At 55.6% G+C, this 20404-nt stretch overlaps 1 protein-coding gene across 1 annotated transcript in view; it reads right to left on the minus strand.

Annotated features, from left to right (window-relative positions):
* The window catches only part of CACNA1E (calcium voltage-gated channel subunit alpha1 E), a 133549-nt gene that overhangs the window by 96541 nt on the left and 16604 nt on the right, over positions 1-20404 (minus strand). Inside the window, exons 2-4 of the mRNA XM_062581373.1 lie at positions 16767-17033; positions 4898-5003; positions 4266-4405 (exon numbers count right to left, since the gene is read on the minus strand). Coding sequence (XP_062437357.1) covers positions 4266-4405; positions 4898-5003; positions 16767-17033 — 513 coding nt within the window. The remainder of the gene's footprint in view (positions 1-4265; positions 4406-4897; positions 5004-16766; positions 17034-20404) is intronic.

The raw sequence follows: 20404 nt of genomic DNA on the forward strand, positions 1-20404 counted from the left end.
CCGGCCGCACGCCAGGCACCGCCGGCGACCATCCCTCCCCTCATCCCCTTGGCCACATTCCACCCACGAAATACCTTAATGAAAAGCACAGAGCTCGTGGGGTTTGCAAAAGGCTTTTCAGGTGTAGCAGTTGTTATTAAACCCTCTGAAAAGCCCTGACGCTAGCGCTTCTTTTTATTGACCCCTGTGTATTCAGCCTGGTTTTACACGGTCAGAAACTCGGCGCTCCTTCCTGCTGCTCCCGTGCAGAGGACGGGGAGACCTCGCTGCCTTGCTCCCACCCAGCCCCACCTCTGCGCGCTCTCCCAGGCACAGCTGTTCTCTGCATTTGACGGGGGTTAATGTCAAAACATTGGGTCTGCCACAGCTAGCTGAAAAGCAAACGCTTTTCCTAACATCTGCAGTGGAAGAGCAGGAAGGCAAAACATGAGCTGGAAAATACAGGGAAATCCACCGACAAGGAGTAGCGTCAGGCAAAACAAAAAAGAAAAAAATCCTTTGTAGCAGCACCGGCAGGCAGCAGCCAGCCTGGTCCTCGCACAGCTTCACAAGGGACTTTTGATTTTGGTCTTTATTTTTTTTTCCAATTTTTGAAAGCCCCCCCCCATCTCTCATGTAACGTGTTATTGTATTAAAGCTGTAATTGCTATAAAAAAAGCCAACACAGCACTGTAATACTGAAGCATCCACGAGTGTGCAATGCACACCCACCCAGCTACGTTCACCGGGAGTTTAACCCCTCTTTGTCGCTCCCGATGCGGCGCAGGCCGCGGAGGGCGCGTTTCGAGCTGGTGCCGGTGACACGGGCCCGGCGCGGAGCACGACGAGCCTGGCCACGTCGGCCTCGCGCGCTGGCAGCGGGGCGTTCCCGAGCCCCGGGGCAAGCACGTGCTTTGCCCCCCTCTCACAAGTCTTCCTCAAAACGAGCGAAGGTATTTTACTCACGTTTTCCGAGAAAAATATTTTTAGCTGGAGGAGAATAGGCTGTTTTTTCAGGCAGTGACAATGATGTGGAAACCACAGGTTATAAAGAGAGCTGGCTTACCTATGTAACTATTAGCATCCCAGTGGAAGCTTTAACATTAGAGAGTATTAAGTGGGCGTTGGTTTCCACCAAAGTGAAAAATCTGGATTTATTGACATAAGAAGCAAACAGCAATTGAATCAAAGTCTGTGTCATCCCTTCCTGCACAGCTTCCCAGGCAAAGGCTCATGCTGGCACCCCCTTGTTACAGGGATTTACGCCGAGGAGATCGCGTCCAGGAAAACCTGCTGCTCACGGAAACCCCAAGTCAGCATCCAAGCCGGTGAGGACATGTCAACTGTCTCCACTACTCTATAGCAGGTCCCTGATGCTCGCAACGTCCTACCACAGCAAACTTCTTGCAGCCACCAGCCCTAAGCCTTGATCAGATCCCAAAGACCATTAATTCTCCCTGGCTTAAAGGCTTCTGTCCAGACACACATATTAATCAAGAGCAAAGTTTTAGTCCGCAAATACAGTCGCGAGACCCAGACTTGTTGAGAGCCAGCCACACATACGTCACCCACGGAGAGGACAGGCTTTGCCACCTGATTATGCAACCAACCTGGCGTGAACTGCAAAGTGCAAATCTCTTCCACAGGCTGTTTGCAAGCGACTCGCTATCCAGTGATATTTGCTGAAGAAATTTGACAATAATTTACAGGCTTAAATGCATGCTAGACTTTCCTAAGTAGGGAGATGCAACCATTACACTGAAGAACAGCTTTTTTGCAAGCTTCACCACCACTGCATGGCAAAACCGAGTTCAACATGGTGCTGAGCAGTACAAAAAGTCCATAACCTGGTCCAGCTGATCCCCCAGTCACCTTATCTTTCTCAGTTTAGATCTCTAAAACCAATCTAGGACCAAAAAAAAAAAAAAGAAGAAGAAGAAGAGGTTGTCTCTTCCATCCATCAAATGACAGAATCAGCCTGGAAAGTGCGGTCTCTCCCACCGGCAGCACCAGCTTCCACGCTCCCAGGCACGATGGGTGGAAAGCCAGCAGCTAGCCTGGTATGTCTTAGAAAGGTATTTTTCCTGCTGAAGCAAAAAATTGGGACACAGGAAAGGAGACACAGCTAAACCGCCCGCTGGAAGACAAACATGCCGCCACCTCTGCGCCCGGCGCGTGGCTGCTGGGGGAGACCAGGGTGCCTCTCCGGGCACCGGCTCGCGTGGCACTAACAGCTCTTCACGGACAATTGATTCCCTGGCAGCGGGCCCAGCGCGCGAAGCAGCGCCGAGAGGAGCTGGCAAGGCGCTTGCGAGTGAGTAATTGCTGAGCGCTGACTCAGCACCGGATCGCTTACAGCCAGCTCGCCTGGACCCGCGGGGAGGGCAGGGAGAGGTCTGTGGTGAGTCTCCCCTTGCAGCCCAGTGCTTCCCCTTGGCTCAAGCCACAAAAGATGCCTGGGCCGGGAGATGGCAGATGGCATTTCTCTGTAACCTGGCCCCTTGCAGGGCCAGCTCAGCGTTGCTGTTAATCCCCTGGTCCCAGGGAGGGCTTTTCTCATCCACAGCGAGGCGCTGGGCCAGCAGTACCCTGAAGCATCCCTGAAGCAGCCATGCCGTCAGACCAGGCTGATCCTCCTCAGCCGACGAGGCTGCTGCCACTAGCAGTGTGTCTCACTGTGTCCCCAGAGATGTGACCCACAGAAGATCTGCCCCTGGCCTGGCCCACCCTCTTTCTTGCAGGCCCACACCGGGACAGCTTCACCCACTGCAGAGGCTCTGCCCAGCTGCTCTCCCCACAGCCCCAGGCCTCTCTACCTCAAAACCCTACCCCAAGAGAGGATGCGGAAGAGCCAGTAGCACCCTAGGCAAAGGTTGGACCTCCACTGCCAGTTCATCTGCAGACAGATGCCAGCCTGTTTGCTGTCCACTCAGAAGCAGCACCCTGCAACTGGCACACCAAGACACCTGACTCGCACGGGCAAAGGCAGTTCCACTCTTCAGCAAGGCCATGAAGCCCACGTCAGACCAAGGAAGACAGACATTCCCAGCCACATTTTCTCAGTCCTTCTCTCAAGCAGAAGCCCAAACTGCACCACTCTGCCACTGAAAGGAAATGACCATTGCCACACCCTTGGCAGCACCAGACTCAACATCAACCTTCCTCTGCAAAACACCCAAACAGGCGCCATCTCCCGCATGGTGCCACCACGCAAGGGAAGGATTCAAACCATGAGACAGCATTGTGTGGCAAGCTGTGGTTCTGACTCAGAAGAGACCTAGCATAGCTCACCTGGCTCCCGTGCCTCAGTTTCCCAGTCTGCCCTGCAGCTGACTAGTCTTCATTAAGGAAAGCCCATGAAGTGCTCAGAGAACCACAGGTGACAAGCACCATCAATTTGCACACATCAAATCAGCTGTCCTGAACATAGTATTTCCACCAGCACACAAAAAGCAATGGCTGTAATCCAGGTCCTCCTTCCCCAGGGCTCTTTGGTGGCTATGGACACCCACCTGCCCTCCATACAACAGTAAGGAGCCGATAGTGGATCACTCTGGGATACTTCTGCTCAAGCCAGTTACCAGTGTTCGCTAGCACAAGCCCAGCAAATTTACTCACTCATTTGTTCTTATGTCACCAGCACACCTCATCACACCCTAGACAAGGACTCAAATCTGGGTCACATCCCTGCCAGGAGACAGAACCAGCTCCTACAAAACTGTGTGCTGCCACTTCAAATACCACTGTTGCACACTGAGATGCTTAGTGAGCATCACCTGGGAACACGTCCCACCAAGATCTGTTTCCCAGCTCTTGGCATGAGGCTAGGAAGGGACCTGGGGAGGCGACAGGAGGAGAGCTTTTCCCCATCCCCCTGTGGTGTTTGGCAAATACCTTCCTCAGACCAACTTGCTCGACAGGCCTTGCTCTCTCGTCTGCCTACTCTGTCTCCATCCTGCTCACCTCCTCCCAGCTCTGATGGGTGAGCGACACCAGGCCACCAGCTCAGGAAAGCATACGTGATGTCTTCAGACCAACCCTCCCTGCCTGATGGAGAAATGTGTCCCACCGCAGGCTGCCCGCTCTGCTGTCAGGGCGAGCAGCCAGGAGCAAGGCCAACCTGTGGCTCTCCAGGACAGGGAACCATCCTTTATCTTCTTGCTGTGACACAGAAACAACACTGACATTCATGAAACAGGGCCTTGCCCCAGGTCCTGGAGCTCATGTCCTCACAGGGATGAGCCCTGTGCCCGGCAGTTCAATTCCCCCTGCACCACTGGACTCACCCACTGAGGACCACGATGAAGTCCATGACGTTCCAGCCATTGCGCAGGTATGAGCCCTTGTGGAAAACGAATCCAAGAGCAACAATCTTAATCCCAGCCTCGAAGCAAAAAATCCCAATGAAGTACGGCTCTGTCTTCTCCTGCCAAAAGGGAAGAGAACACGGTGAGAGGCAGGAATGGGGCCAGGACAAACACTATGCCTGCCATTTTGCACGGGGTGCCTTTGCCTTATGTCACACCCAATTCATGTCCACTCCACCTCCCACCAGTCCTGTCCTCCCCTTTCTGGACTTTCCACTGCCTTTTCTCAGCCAGCATCAACCTTGGAAACGAAAAGGCAGGGTTCTCTTCACACTGAAGATGTCCAGTCCCTCTTCGCCGTTCCACTTTCCATAGATGAGAAGTATGTGACAGCAACCCCCAGACACTCCACAGGGGGAAGGTCCCAGAGGAAGCCTCCTGCATCTCCTGCCCTACCCTAGCCTACGTGGGATTGAAGGAATCAGCCTGTTACAAAGGAATCACTTCCCTCGGCTGGTCCTGCACTCACCCACAGGCACCCTGATGCCAGGACACGCCACACAGCCTGCAGCCCTTTCAGGGCAGAGAGGAGAAGACAGAAGGGTACTTACTAATCTCCGTGACATGGGTGTCTTGTCATCCTCTGGAAGGTGTTGCTCGAGGGCCAGCACAATGCAGTTGGCAATGATAGTCGCCAGGATCATGTACTCGAAGGGAGTGAAAGGGAGTTAAGGAATAGAGAAGAAGTGGAGCACATCTCCAACCCACCAGCTGCCTCCCTTCCCCACCCTTCATTTTATCTGTTCATTAGCCGCAGCTGCTTCCCTGCATGAGGGCATGCACACAGCTCTCATCTCCTGGGCAGGGCCAGGAAGCAGACCCCCATACTGGTTGGAAATAAAAGAACCAAGTGCACCAAAACCATCAGGCCTTCCTCTCTGAAAATCGGTTGAGCTTCATCACCTCCTTTCTGGTCAGTTCTGGTCATAGGTTGCTTAGGGGAAGGGATAATTAATCCATTGCCCTGGCTGGACTGTGAAGAGGTTGTGGAGTCTCCTTCTCTGGAGAGAAGGATGCGATCACGTGCAACATGTTCTAGGTGACCCTGCTTGAGTAGGGGGTGGAACAAGATGATCTCTAGAAGTCCCTTCCAACCTCAACTGTTCTGTGATTCTCTGAACAGAGATTGTGGGCTCAGGACTGAGAGCCAGTGCTTGCAGTGGGAGCTCAGAACATAGATACAACTAAAAAGGTGGATGATGGGACTTTGACCAGGCTGAGCTTTGCCTGGAGAAGGTAAAGGCTTGGCATTGCTAGATTGCACAAAAACCCTCATAATGCCAGGGACACTGTTCCCGGTGAGTTGTCAGCTGGCTAAACTCCGAAGACGGCTTGCACTAGGCACTTGGAGGAAACCTCTGCTCTCCAGATGTCTTCAAAGACTCAGACATCCCTCATAACACAAGCCCAATCCTACCAGCTGGGCACACCACACCTCCGGCCATCGCCTCGACAATCAGGCCAGGCTAGCATCAGAACCAGGGTAAATTTTCACTGACCAGCTGTCTATGTAAAATCCTCTTTGGCTTCTTCTGGGCTGAGGGAAGCGGGATGCTCCTTACCCTCTGCCACAGTTAATAACAGCATTTTAGAAAGCACCAGGAAGTGATAGAAAACCCTAGGGTGTGACAAGGGTGATGGATGCCACTACAGTGAGCAGAGGGAAAGTACCCTCTAAGAATTAGGAACCTTCTGCTCCAAACCTGCTTATCCCAGCTCACCTGCATGATCTGGGTTGGTTTGGCTCTCCACCCTGCTGGTGGCAGCCTACCTGGACTAAACTGTTGCTACTATCCCACTCACTGCCAGCTCCACCAATCTCTCCCACTTGCCCAGGCCCCCACAAAGGTCTTGGCAACAGGCAATGAATGCTTTAGCACTTCCCTCTCTGCAGTGTTTTGGAGGATAAAGCTGAAGACAGTCAAGGATGTCCCCCTCCCCTCCAGCCCAGCTTGGGCTCACATGTTGAACATGCAGCCCCACAGACCCCAGCCAGGCATGTCAACCGCCCTTCATTAGGGAGCTCTGTGGGTGGCTGGATGAGCCTAGGCACCACACCAGCCGCTGCCCTCCTCCCCCATCACAGCTCCTGACAACCTCCTGGGGCACCAAGCACAGCATTTGCAACTCGAGACACTGATCAACAGGGTTTTGTTGGACCCTTAGGGACATCCTGAACTCTGTCGAGAGTTTACAGACCCTCTGCTGAGAGCAAACCAACACCAGGACAAGCCACAACGGATATTAGCACCTTAGGAGCAGAGGGGAGAGGAAAGCACCTCAAAGCAGCTTCCTCGTGCCTTTTGATTTCTAGCAGCTGCAGAGGAAAAGGTGGACGCACAGAGCTCCCTGCTCTCATCTGGCCCGCTGCCAAGTGGCAAAAACAAAGCATTTACAAGTTAAAAGATAGCTGCGTTTTTTGAGTTTCCATCTATCTTCACCATGTCTTTGCAATAAAAACCCTGTTGTCCTCAGGAAAGGTAAGGCGAGAGTCAGCACCAGGCAGCACCCTTTCCCTTCCGCTCCCTCCCCGACAGGAAATCACAAATACGTTACTATCGTCGCTGGCATTAGCGGTGGCCATGGGAGGGGAGCGGGGTCTCCCCAGGCTTCACTCCCCTAGCAAGGCAATGGGATCCCGCCAGAGACAGAGCCGACTGTAAAGAAATCTCGCCAGCTCCAAGCTTTAACTGCTTCAAAGTGGTCTCTGCGTCACGTCACCGGCCATCACAGAAGGCAGCATGGTGGCTAAGGACCCGCCGTGTCTGAGCTAGCAGCTGCTCTTCCCTGCCAGACCAGGCTTTCTCAGACGCTGTGGCCGTAGCCCTGGACGAGGTGGTTTGCACTGCTCGGGCTGGGAGGTGTTGAACGCTCAGGCCTGGGGCACTGCCCCTTGGGAAAGGGATGATTTTGTCTCTCACTCCTTCATTTTCCAGCATCTATCATCCAGGCAAAGCTGCTGACTAAAGCAAAATGCATTAAAACTGGTGGCCCTGAGCCCACAAGACAAGACATCCCGGTGCTGGCTGTGAGCACGGGAAACTGGAAACCGCAGAGGCGGGCGACGGCGGAGGCCAGCCCCAGCAGCCCGGCTGCTCAGCGCTGCCGTCTGCAGCACGCAAGGTAAGAGCGGAGATGGGCTTCGAACCAGGTCTCTGGAGAGCAGGCCAGGAGGTGAAGCCAAAGCAAGCCTACAGGAGCTAGGATTTATTTAGCCTGGCAGGGAGAGGAGCCAGACAGGATTCAGCCAAGACATTTAAAAGGCCACTCAGTGAAATTAATGGTTGATAAATTAAAACCAAATCAAAAGACCTTTGCAGCGCACAGGTCCCTCGCAGAGCTCGCTGCCGCAGGTTCAGGTCTCCGTACTAGCCAGCTGCAGGGGCTAAAAGCGCAAGCCTGGGCACTGCAGGCTGGCAGCACGGAGCAGGCAGCTCTGCCTGCCAGCGCCCGTGCTCCTGGCCAGCAGCTCCAGCAGGACGACAGGGACAGCAATGAAACACCCCATTCGAGGCAGGGTGAAGCACCAAGCCGAAAAACGAGCTCTGCCACGCTCAAGGAAAGGCTAGAGGAATCCAGGGCACAGATGTTTTCCTCTAAGTCTTCGTACAAGTGGGGATTTTATTTCACGGCTCCCGTGAAAGCCGCACGCTTTCTCTGCTTTCCACCAACAGCCACAAACTTCAGCTAATACACAGAACGTAACATTTGGCCACGCGCCATCGGCCTATTTGGGGTCTTTTGTTTCATTTTCCTGAAAGTCTGCAAGCAATTAGCACAGGCTTAAAAGAAAACAGTGCTTTAGCAGGGCGGCTGCTGAGAGGAAGGCAGGTCCCCAGGCGCCAGGCACATTTGCCTGGATGAGAAGTGTGGGAACAGCGTACGGCAAGGCTGTCTGTCAGACCCTTTGCATTTAATCCTGCTGAGCACCCCTCACTCCCCGCCACTCCGGCCCTCCCCAGCGTGCCAGGCGTTTACTACGTCCTCCTCCCTCCTGCAGTCTCTAAAATGCAACTGTCCTGCGGTGGGAACATCCAGGTGGGAAAATCCACACTCTGCACACAGGACAGACCGAGCCCACGGTATTAACATGGGAGTCCTGCCTGGGAGCGGACTGGAGGTCTCAAAACTACATATAATGGCTCAACTCATCCCGAGGCTTGCTTTCTGCCTCAAACAGCTGGATCAAACATCTGGCTCCAGGTGCAGCACAAGGGCAATGCTCATCTGTTACAGCCACACTGCCCCACCACCCGGCCACATCCCTGCTGTACCTCCTATGGGCATGCGCCACCCAGGCTGGCCGTAGGGATGGTGTCCCCGGGCCCTGCTGCCACCGAGGGCTCAGTATCTGTTCCTGCCTGCACGACCCCAGCATGGCTCAGAGACCAACGGGCACCGTAGTGCCCCAAAAGGGCCAAGCGATGTGTTCTTGCTGCCGTCGAATCACAGGGGAACAGGAGCAAAAGGGACCGTGAAGACGGGTCTGCCCCATCCCCATGTATCACTCCCTGCCCACCACAGCATCTCTGACCTTCTCCAGGAGGGCCTGGCGAGGGCTTGGAGACTCTGCCCACCAAGCAGGGTTTGCATCACCAGCTTCAATCTGCTTCATGGCAGTTTGACAGGGAGATGGAGAACACTCATTTCCAAGGCACTCAAACACCATTCTCTGCCCCAGCTTTTTCTCCTGAGGCCAAAACACCCCAGTTCTTTCCATCTGTGACCCTAGGCTGCTCCCAGAATCCCAGCAGCCCATTGATCGGCCCCTCCGCATGACCATGTCGAGTCCCCAGGCAAACTCCCGCACAAGGAGGCAATGTGAAGCCGGGCAGCACCCTGCAAGTCCCCCGCTTCACATCCCCGCACAGCTCCCTTCCCAGGGCAGCCAGGCAGTGCTGCAGACGCAACTCATGATGCCTAGAAAAGCCCCGCGCAGCGGTGGGCTCCACAACACCTGCTGTCACGTGCACGTCTGCTCCCTGGGGCAGGCGGGTCCCAGTGCCCAGTTTTCCAAGGACCCAAACCTGAATCATTACGTCTTAAGCTATGTGAGAGTTCCAAGCCATCAGCACCACCAAAACAAGGACCCCAGTTTTCTCTGTGAATCCAAATATCCCAGGTCCCAATTTTGACAGTCCAAGCGTAAAGAAAATTCCCCTTCAACGGAGAGCAGAACAGGATAAAACTAGCTAAACACAGGGGGATATCTTATCCGCAGGGCAGCCGCACACTCCACCTCTCTGCCAAGTCCGCAAGCGTCCTCCCAACTCAGGGCTCAAGACCACCAGAAGATGCTCCATTACTTTGTTTCCTTACTCATTAGGTGTCTAATTACATGAACTTCCAGCCACCTAAAATTCAGAGTAGCACTCGCTTCCCTCTGAGCCCGGTAATGAAAGCCTGTCTCTCTCTAGCCTTCGCCTCCTCCTTCGTCTAGCTTCTCGTATAGGATCATTAGGGAGCTGATAAAAATAGGTTTTCTTATTGATTTATCTCCTTTATCCAATGCTCTCTCCTCTGAATAGTTGACTTGTTTCCTTAGCAACTCAGCTAATCCCAGCCACACAGCACACCTGCAGGATCCTCATTTCTTTCCCGGTGCACTCGAGGAGGGGAAGGTACCCCGAGGTTGTGCAGCCCCGGCCCATCATCCCCCACCCTCCAAGCTAAGCCGGGGCAGGATGCTGCATGCTAACCCCATGCCTCGCCCTCCACCGTGGGTCCTGCAAGAACCCAAAGCAAGCACTGCAGCAATCAGCCCATCTCACCTCCTGCCACCGCTTTCAACAGCAGTGCAAAAGCGGCAGGCGTTGTGCCACGCAACGGTGGTGGCCAAGAACACCAAACTCGCTGCATCCTCCTCCAAGAGGAGCAGCAAGCCAAAGAAATGCAGCTCTGGAGGAGATGTCCATGAACTGATACATCCTTACTTCTAGCTGCAAGATCTTAATCTGACCCCCTTCTTCACCTCCCTCCACCAGTCACTTCCCCCTTCCTCACAGGGAAAAAAGCTTTGGAGCTAAAAACAGATCCACCCAGAACATATTGCTAATGCAGAGAGTGTGCCCAGCTCTAAGTCCTGAAGATGGATTTATGGTGCTGATAGCACATTGATCTAACCTCCCCAAGTGGCTGGATGTAATATAAATCACTTCCCAGGTCTGGACGAGGGCTGGGAGCTGCAGAGAGCCTCTTCCACCTCACCTCCCCATCCGGGGTTTTCTGCCCGGAAAGCCGTAGGACTGTGTCAGTGTGCGTGTCTCCTGCCCACTTTTTGAATGGCAGGCAGGTATGGAAGGAGCAGAAGAGCCAGTCAGTGGAGGCAGCCATGTGGGCATCTCCAAAAGGGTCCAACCTCTTGGGAAGCACACTTTAAAGTGCCAGCAAGAACAGCAGGAATGATGTAACACCTAGCCCCGACTGCACCACCCAGCCCTCAAAAACTCAGCACCTCCTTAAGTTTTTTTTCCTGGAACCCTCACTTTTTCTCTAGGAGATGCTATGCCAGAAGACTTTCCCTGCTTCTCAGATGTGATCAAGAGGGAAGTTCCTACATCTGCTCCTACATCTGCTGACTTTCCATTTCAGGCCCCAAGCCCACCACAGCTGTCTGCCCAGCACAGACGTTCCACACTCCTCCACCCAGGGCATGAATGCAAACAAAGACCATCTCTACCACCCCCTTCCCCAAGGACACCCCTACCCTGTCCCCTGAGCTCCATACACCAGCAGGAAACCAGCCTCCTCCTCTACAAGGCTGTTTTGCAATAAAAATCCAAAATGCTAAGTAGAGCAAAGAAGGTGAGTAGCCGTAATTCAGCTCAGGGGTTCCCCAGGCTCTCCGTCATCTGCCCATCAGTCCCCAGGGCTCTTTCCCCAGCAGATAAAGCTGTTCGTCATCCTGCAAACTGGAATTCACGACACCTCCCCTAGAAGGGCCATAGAGCTGTGGCCCTGCTAGCTGGATACCTAGCTTGGTGGTGGGAAGACAACCGGCTTCATTTCTAAAATTAGCACTGCCAAGGCCTCACCATCCCACACACACCAATTGTCTGTGGGGAACCAAGCCGGGAAACAGCATGCCGTTATCCCCAGCGCTGACAGCGCTCCGCGGACCCCCTACCCAAATGCATTGTCCAGGCGTACGTCCCAAGCATCTGGGAGCCTGACGGCTGCTTTCAGCCGTGCAGCAAGCCCCAGAAGTACCCGGAGGGCTGTGCGGAAACACAGTGGCTGCTGCTGGGAGGAGCAGCTCTGCCCACCACATACCTGCACCAGGGGTTCCTCCCACCACCAACAGCACCAAGGGTTCCTCCTTCTCCCCCACCTAACCCTGTGCTGAAAACTGGAAATCAGATCTCTCTCCTATCATCCTTTTATATATATATATATATATATATATATGTGTGTATATATATATATATATATATATATGTATATGGGGGGTTTTTTTAAACAAGAAAGAACTGCATCATGTGATTTTCCTGCCTTAACATCAGTTTTTTAACTTTAGTTGCCACAGCAACAGGATGCAACTTGGTGTCACCATGGCAACAGCTGCCTCTGTTTAAAATCACCATCTGACAGGCAGCCTCTCCCTCTTCGGCTGTCAAAAAGATGGACCTGCCATTACACCTACTTGCCCCTCCCCAAAAAACATTTTAAAATCTGATGAATGAAGGGCATAGAAAGCAGCCTTGAAGGAAGAAAAAGGCGAGGAGAGCTTTCCTTGGGTAGTACGAGGAAGAAGCTGCCCAAGAGCAGTGCAACATGGTGCTGCTCTTCGCACAGGCAAGCGAGACCTGCAGAAATCCTGACGAGGCAAAAGCAAAGGGGTCGGAGAGGCTTCCCCACGCACAGCATGGTGCTCCACTACATAGCCTTCCCCACGCCGGCACAGCTGGCCGGCGCTGGGGACGCAGCCTGGCGCACGGAGCCAGGGCAGGGCACATCACTGCCACCGTCCTTGTCAGCGGTGCCAAAGCAGCGTCAGAGATGTGCGGGCTGTGATTCACCGCGGGGGTAGCCACTCGCACCCAGAGAGCTGGCACGTGGAGTGCATGAGGTGCAGAAGCACAACTCACTCCCAGGACACGGCAGGGATGAGTCACCCCTCGCTCAGGATTGGGGTGGGTGCAGCTGTGACACAGCCACGATCTGATACCCACCTAAGAAAAGCTCTGGGTGCTGAGAGGTCGCATTAGAAAGAGCAGCTCAAGCACAGAGTAAAGCTTTGTGGCAGCCAGCAACAACTCAGACATAGAGACCCTCTGCACTGGGTCAAGAGGAGCGTTGGGTGGTCACTGCCTGCAGCTCGGCCACCTCCCCTTAGGTAAACACCTCCTGACACCTCCAGGCCACGCAGGCTCCCCTCCGCAATCACGCTTGCCCCAGCCAGCCCACGCTTTGCAGTTAGATCCCTTGCTGGCTTCTGCTTGTTCTCAGAGCAAAAACAAACGTGTCCTCTGTTCGCACATAGCCAGGAAGGTGTGGAAGCCATCACGAGCAAAACAATGCAGACACACGTGGCTATGCTTCCCACCAAGTGAATGTGTGAATCCCAGCCCAGCCACAAAGGAGAGACGTGAGGCTGGAACGCCCTCCAGCTTTGCCAGGACATTCTTTCTTGCCTGGATATCCTGAACTGGAGACAAGTAGATACTGCTCCCATGTGTATGGCACTTCACAGACACCCCTACTGCTCTCAGCCAAGCCAACTTTCTTATCAAAGCAGCTGAGATAGGACAAAGTCCTCACTGTAAAGAAAAGAAAGGCTCTCAGAAGGCTGATAGATATCCTCCCTTCCAAACTAGGTGGTCAGGTATGAGTGGCTCGTGTACGTCTGCAACAGAAGGCTGTCCTTGGGGACAGAGCCAGAACCACACAAGGTCATCTAGTCTCCTGGGGTGGGAGAGGGATCTTATCCAGGTCAAATGTGATTAAGCAGATGAAGAACTAAGCAGATCTAGATGAGCTGCAGCCCATCTCATATGCTAACTGAATTGTAGCTTTCCAGGCAGCCAAACAAATGAAATCAGGGCTGGAAGCCTGGCCATCAGCTGCTGATCCCCCAGCAGGGAAGAGCAGGCAGGAACAAGGCTTTGTATCGGAGAAGAGAAGGAGAAGAGAAGGAGAAGAGAAGGAGAAGAGAAGGAGAAGAGAAGGAGAAGAGAAGGAGAAGAGAAGGAGAAGAGAAGGAGAAGAGAAGGAGAAGAGAAGGAGAAGAGAAGGAGAAGAGAAGGAGAAGAGAAGGAGAAGAGAAGGAGAAGAGAAGGAGAAGAGAAGGAGAAGAGAAGGAGAAGAGAAGGAGAAGAGAAGGAGAAGAGAAGGAGAGCTACTGTTCTTATAGTCAAAATAACAGCTGTCTCCTGCCTCGTATTTTGAGCGTAAACAGTAAAAAGAGCAGCTCTACTAAAGGTAACAAAGCAGCTTTTCCAGTGCAAAATTCTGGAAAGACTAGATCTCTATAGGAAGATGAATCCCATTCCCATCTTCTCGTATTTCTCTTCCTTCCCCTACATGCATCATCCCTATTTACACCGGGAAGCCAAACTGCAGAGGCTGCTCGTTATAATTATACATTTACCCAGCAGATATACAGGCCTGAATCACCAGTTATTTTTAGCCCTATTACCTAGTCAACTGGAGCTGGATGAAGAAGAGCCTCCACCCCTCCCCTAGCTTCATCCCAGCTCCCAGCTATGTTGGCTTCCCTCTGTGTCATGCCTACTCCAGCCAGCAGCACTGACATTGGCAGGCCTCCCTTTTAAGGCCAGCAACTCTTGTTGACTGTGGCTGAAATTCAAAACTCACCTCCACAAACCACTCTCATCGCAGCCCAGAAACGACGCTAGGCTTCACACTGTGGGCTCCGGTCCAGACGGCTGAGATGCTCACAAAATTCCCTGGCCCTGCTGAAAGGCACTCACAGCTTGTGCCAGGCTACAATTACAAGGAACAGAACAACTTGCCTGGACAACTTTACCAATAACAGCCTGCAATGACAGCGCTCCCTCCTTAGGAGACCTTGCTATGAGGCTAGCATTGCCCCAGGTTACACTGTTTTGAGCTCATCAGTCTCTGAGGCAACAGAATAACTGGCCTGGCATTTCAGGCATCTTGCAGTGCAACAGAAGGTTGCGCTGAGGTCTCCTCCACCAGAAGACGCACCTAGTCTTATACAAAGAAAGATTACTCTACCTTTCCCCAGCTCAAATGATCAGCTTCTAAAGGTCTTTCAATTCCTTTTTTCAACACTTCATCCAATCATTACAGACTCATCACCAAAAAGCCTTATCCATACGCAAGACCTTGAGAGCTCAAGGTGAAAGGCTGTTGTGCAGAAGAGCTACACAAAAGCTCCAGGGCAGATGAGTTTCTTGGAAAGAGAAAGCACTAGTGTGGGAGTGGACACTGAGCCTTAGCTCCTGTTCCTGGAGCAGACGTGAGTGTAATATTTGCACAGGAATATCTCACTTCTTTCGGGAAGAACAAGCCAATCTTTCTCATGCATTGCAAATTCCAGGAAAGAATAACGCTGTAGGATTTTTACAGCATGGTAGCGAAACACTAGTATCTAGGAGACAGAGGCGGTTTTAGATGATATATCATGCAGCACTACACCAGCACGGGACCCTGGCCCACACTGGGAAAGCTGGGCCATCAGCAACACACCAACTAGTTATTGTTTTAAATAAAAGCTGAACAGCGAGGGCCCACCCACACCACACTGAAAAAGCACATGAATAATTTGGCATATTCTGGAAAACAAGACATGCTGGTCTTGCGAATGTTCTGCAGTGCTACGAGCAGAGCTGCCTGTGTGTTTCTGAGGCTAGCTACCCACGTTGCTGCACCGACGCTCCTGCAGGCTGCACGCCAAGCAGGAGCACAAGCGCTGTCAAAAGGGGAACATTTAAGCATGCCACGAGGAATTTAGCAAACCAGCTCCCCCCAAACTGTTCCTTCCCCTCAGGCACACAGTGAGCTCCCTCAGAATCCTTTGTGGTTCCCCAGGCAAGGCTAGCCCCCGCTTAGCAAAGGCTTGACCTCCCCCCTTCAGGGGGGGCTCGGCATTGGCAGGATGACTTTCCCAATGACGTTTAACGCCCCAAATGACCCAACCCATGACCTCATATATTGCTAGAAGGTTTCTCCAAGGTACCTATTGCAACAGACAAGCACATTTCTGCTTTGCATGGCGGCAGGTTCTTCTGCGCCCAGCGCAGGAGCCAACAAGTTAACCAACAAGTTGCAGGAAGAGAAAGAAACAGCAAGACCTGCATATAATCACCACTGCAGAACACAGTTTGGAAAGGGTCCTAAAGCCAAAAGGTGGCCACGGTGAAGTTTTTAGGCTTGGGTCTTTGCAAAGCCCCAGAAGGTCTTAGGGGCAGCAGGGCAAGAAGCAGAGCTGAACCCAGGCTGACAGGAGGGCAAGAGCTGCCAGCGGCGAGGAGCATGCTGCAGTGCTGGGCATCGGGACCTGGCCGCAGTGACAGCTCTGCTGCCTGGGGGTGCCTGCGGGGTGGGGGGAAAGGAGAGGGCACTGAGGGAGAGAGTTGAAAGGACGGAGGAGATCTAGTCTCTCCACCTAGGTGCAGGTCCCTCCTTTGCAACTCCATAGGATAAAACGTGGTCCCTTGAGTTAGATCCCCAATGGGCTGGGGGCGGAGGTGGCAAATTTTCAACCCCTTTCCCTCTGCCACATGGAGCAGGAAGCAGGTCCCCATGGCTGCTGGCAGAGGGGACAGAGGTTGAAGAATGAGGACGACTGTGCCCCTGCCAGGAGTGATCATGAGCTGACGGGGGCAAAGGGGCCACACAGGCACCTGCAGGAAGGGAAGAAAGCCACCATAGCAGAGTCCAGAGACTTACAGGCTCCCAGGGGCTCTATTTCCACCAGGATAGGAGTTTATAGAGGGGAAGAGTAGTGGGAAAAACTCCAACAAGACATTGAGAAACAGAGGAAAGGCCACAGCCCCTAGTCACATAGACAAGGGGTCAGAGAAGGGTGCCTTAAAGCGTGCAGGGCCAACCCAAGATCAAAGACCTACTCAGCACCTCCCTCCTTCCCTAGCCACCGCAGGGGACTTCCAAAACCAAGTCTCAGAAGGAGCTCAGGTCCCCCAAGGTGGGCTCCCTGCAGGAGCCGTGGGCTCAGCTCCCTGTCACGCACCGCGCAGGGGAAGGAAAGAGAAGAGCAAGCACCAGAGAGAGGCAAAGAGCCGGGGAGGAGGAGAGCATCCCTGAGAGGGACGGGATGCCAGGGCATCCTTCTTCGCGTGCTGAAAGGAGAGCAGAAGGCAGGCACTTACCTGCTGGCTAGTGCCACACACACGTGTCCAGGAAGGCCACCAAAGCAAATCCGGGCGCGGGGAAGCAAGGGGAGGTTAGCGAGGGGTGCAGAAAGGATATGGCCAGTCGATGAGCTTCTTGGCATATTTCCTGACTATGTTCTCTTCCCCAAAGAGGAACAACGATCTGTTGACAGTGAAGCAGTTCTGCCGGACGGGGATGGGGTTGTACAGAGCCATAGTCCGGGCTCGCTGCGCTTTGGTTTGCTTGAAAGCTCCCGGGGTGCCTCCCGCAGGGGCAGGAGGTCCTTGCCGGCTCCTGTTCTGGTCGGAGCCTCCATCTCCGGAGCCCAGCCTGCTGGCCACCGCCTCCCCAAAGCGAGCCATCCTGGAAGAAAACACACAGGTGAGCCGAAGCAGCAGCACCGTGGCGGCGAGGGAGATGAGCAAGGCGGGGGGAAGGGGGGGGGGCTACAGGGCGCAATCCCAACCACAGCCCCCTCCTCCTCCTCCTCCTCCTCCTCCTCCTCCTCTCTCAGCGATGCTCAGCTCCGTCTCTCCTCCATCCCTCCGGGGCAGCGCGCAGACCCGGGCGGTGCGCTCAGGAGAGGCAGCAGCCCGGTGGGCAGCCGGCCGCCCCCAACGCGGAGCCGCCCTCCCCTCCCGAGGGGCACGGCGTCCCCCCGGCCGGGTGCCGGGAGAGGGCAGGGAGCTGTCCCAGCAGGTCGCAGCGCGCCGAGCGGAGGCCACGCCGGCTCGGCCCCCAAGCAGCCTGGGCACCTTCCACCACCAAGTAAGGGGTTAAAACCAGCCACATCCTTCCCACCGCTCTGCCCGTAAGCCCAAACCAGCCTCCTTTTAACCCTCCCGTGCAAGACGAGCCCAAGGATCGTCTGCCGGCAGAGCTCAGCCAGGGAAAGGGCTGGGATCCAAGTCCTTCCATCTGCCCGTCGCAAAGGAGAAGGCGGTTTGGTACAGCACCTGGCGGAGCCGAGGGGCGGCGGGGGAACAGGTTGCAGCGCGGTCCAGCCTAGTTGGAGCGAAGCGTCCAACTTCTCCCTGCCGCCTCCATCGCCGGCGGCCTGCGGGAGCGTGGCCCGCGCGCTCCCCGGGGCAGCGAGGCGGAGGCGCTGGGCGCCGCGCCGCCGCCGCTCGGCCCCTCGCTGCCCGGGCGAGGGCACGCAGGCGGCGGCTTCCCGCAGGAGCCGGCCGCGCCTCTGCAGCTCGGGCAGCGCCGGCTTTAACGACGGCGGTGGCGACGCGCGCGCACACGCACGCACACGCATGTGTGTGTGCACAGCCCGGCGGGCGCGTGCACACGCTCGCTCGCTCGCTCCATCCCGCGCGTTTGCTCGGCGAGCGCGGGAGCCGCCGCAAGGCGAAGGGAGGGTCCGAAAGGAACAAAGGCGACGGGGCAGCCCCCCGGCGAAGCCCCCTCCGCGGCGCTCGCCGGCCTCCCGGCGCGCCGAGGTGAGTGCCTACCGCTGGAAAGGGGGCCGGGGAGGCAAAGCGGGGCGCTGCCTCCCCCCCCCCCCCCAAAACCCCGCTCGCAGGGAAGGGGAGATGCTCAGCCCGTGCCGAGCCTGCCTCCGGCCGCGCGCGCGGTCGCCTCCGCGCCCCGGGAAGCCTCGGGGTGCCCTGCCGGAGCCGCCCCGATGCCGGGCGCTGCCTGGGGCGAGCCCTCCCGCTCGCTCACGCGCGGATAAGCCGCCTTCAGCCCCGGCTTGCTATTTTCTTTTTGATGCTCTGTTTCAGCCAGAAGGAGAACAGCTTGTCGGAGACAGACCGGGCTGGATTTGTCCCCACCGCAGTCCTGAACCCGTAGCAAAGAGGCCAGGAAGCGCTGCCGGGGGGGCCGGCCCCAGGGACAGGCTCCCCCGGAGCACCCCTCTGCTGAGATAGGGCAGAGGACCGGGACCTTGAGAGTGCTGCACCCTCCTCTCTGAGGCCACACGGGTGCACACACCAGGGTCCCCCAGACCATGTTGTGCCAGCAGTGCTTGAAGCCTTCTCCCATCCCAGGGTGGGGGGGACGCGCTGGAGGGCTCGCAGCTCCCAAGGGAGGTAGCCCACGTCCCCCGTAGCCAACGGGCAGGGGCTCGCCCCCCCCCCCAAGCACGCCCTCCAGGCTGCGCACACGAGAGCTCCTGGCCCCTCTGTTCAACTCCGATGGGCCCTGTGGCTCTCCCCGGCTGCCCTCAACATAGGGCAGGGCCACTCGCAGCTCCAGCCGGTCGCAGAAGACACCCCGCAGGGCCAGGGTGCAGCTCGACCCTCCGCCCCGGGCCCCGCAGCTGCTGGGCAGTGCCACGGGCGCTCAAGGCCACTCAAAAAAAAAAAAAAAAAAAAACCAACTTTGAACTTTGGTCAGTCCGAGAGGTTTCCGAACAAGCACGTCTGCAGCTCCAAGCGCCCACGTGGCTGGACAGACTGCCACCAAGGTGGCTGCAACGGGCTCGGGCCCACAGCGTGCTCCAGTCTAGGCACAAGCTGAGGAGTTTGGGGCTTCCGTTTGGCCAGCGGCGGGTGGTGGAGAGGACCTGCCAGCCACTATTTACAGCCCCGCCGACTCGTTCTAGGCAGGGTGCTGCCCTAAACACATCAGTCACAATCCACAGGGCCTTCCCTTCGCCTCCCCTTCTCCACCAGCCCCATGTTCCTACCTTTCCCACTTATTAAGCCTCCGTTAGTTAAGCCTGGCAGGTTGCCAGGTGCAAATCCTCAGCCCAGCAAAGCTTCCAGAGCCAGGGCTGAGCTGAGCTGGGAAGTGCTGCAGCCCTCCAAGCCTTTTCCAAGTCCTAGCAGGGCTGCACCACTCGCCTGAACCCACCACTGAGCACCCACCCAGGCATCCCCGCCGGGGCATCGCCGCTCGGGCTCTGGCCATCGTCCCCCTGAGCAGCCCTGCCGGGCTCAGGGGCACCACGGCAGGCTCGCGCCACGGGAGAGGTGCGAGGGGCCGAGCGAGGAAGAGGCAGCGTTTCTGCTCCCTCCTCGAAGCAAGGGCACGCGTCTTACCTGGACGCCTCCGCTCCTGGGGCGGTGGGGTATTCCCCGCTCCCGGCCGGGCTTTGCTCTCTTCTCCGGTTTATATTCGCTGCTGCAAGCACAGGGCTGACCCAGCTGCGAGCCTCTCCCCTGCTCAGCCAGTGTTAAAGGATGGGATATTTATGAGCGCAGCTCCATAAGGGAAGATTGAAAGCAAAAAAAGCCCCAGCTATGCCAAGAGATGCAGGCTCTGTTTCCCAGGATGTTTATTGCCATTCTTGTCCTGACCCTCACCCCAGCACGCTGGGATCTGTGAGTCAGGGAGAAGCGTGGCTGATGCTTACATGATTCAACACAGCAAAGAAATTCAGAGCCAGCTATGTTTTCCTCTGAACAAAGAAAATCCAAGGTGACAGTTGGAGAGTATTGGGACACGAAGGCGCTTGGGTGGGTCTATCTGTTACAGAGGAGGGCCAATTCCTCTCCTCGTGCTGGGCCGGAGCAGTGCAGTAGGGGAATACAGGCCCCCTCCTTGCTTTTTCTCCACAGTCATACCAATAGCCCATGCAGCGGGGCCAGCCCCACATCACTGGAAACAGGCTATCACTTCCAGAGCAAGGCCCAGCCCCAGAGCCATCACCAGCAGCAGCGATGCCAGCGTGCTTCAAGCATCATTGCAGCCTTTCTGGCAGTGCCGCCAGAGAAACTGGAGTCAGGGAGATGAGATTTGCTCCAAGCCTCGCTGCACTGCAAAGCTGCACACATCCCACC

This window comes from Rhea pennata, chromosome 8 (assembly GCF_028389875.1).
Source record: "Rhea pennata isolate bPtePen1 chromosome 8, bPtePen1.pri, whole genome shotgun sequence".
NCBI lineage: Eukaryota > Metazoa > Chordata > Aves > Rheiformes > Rheidae > Rhea > Rhea pennata.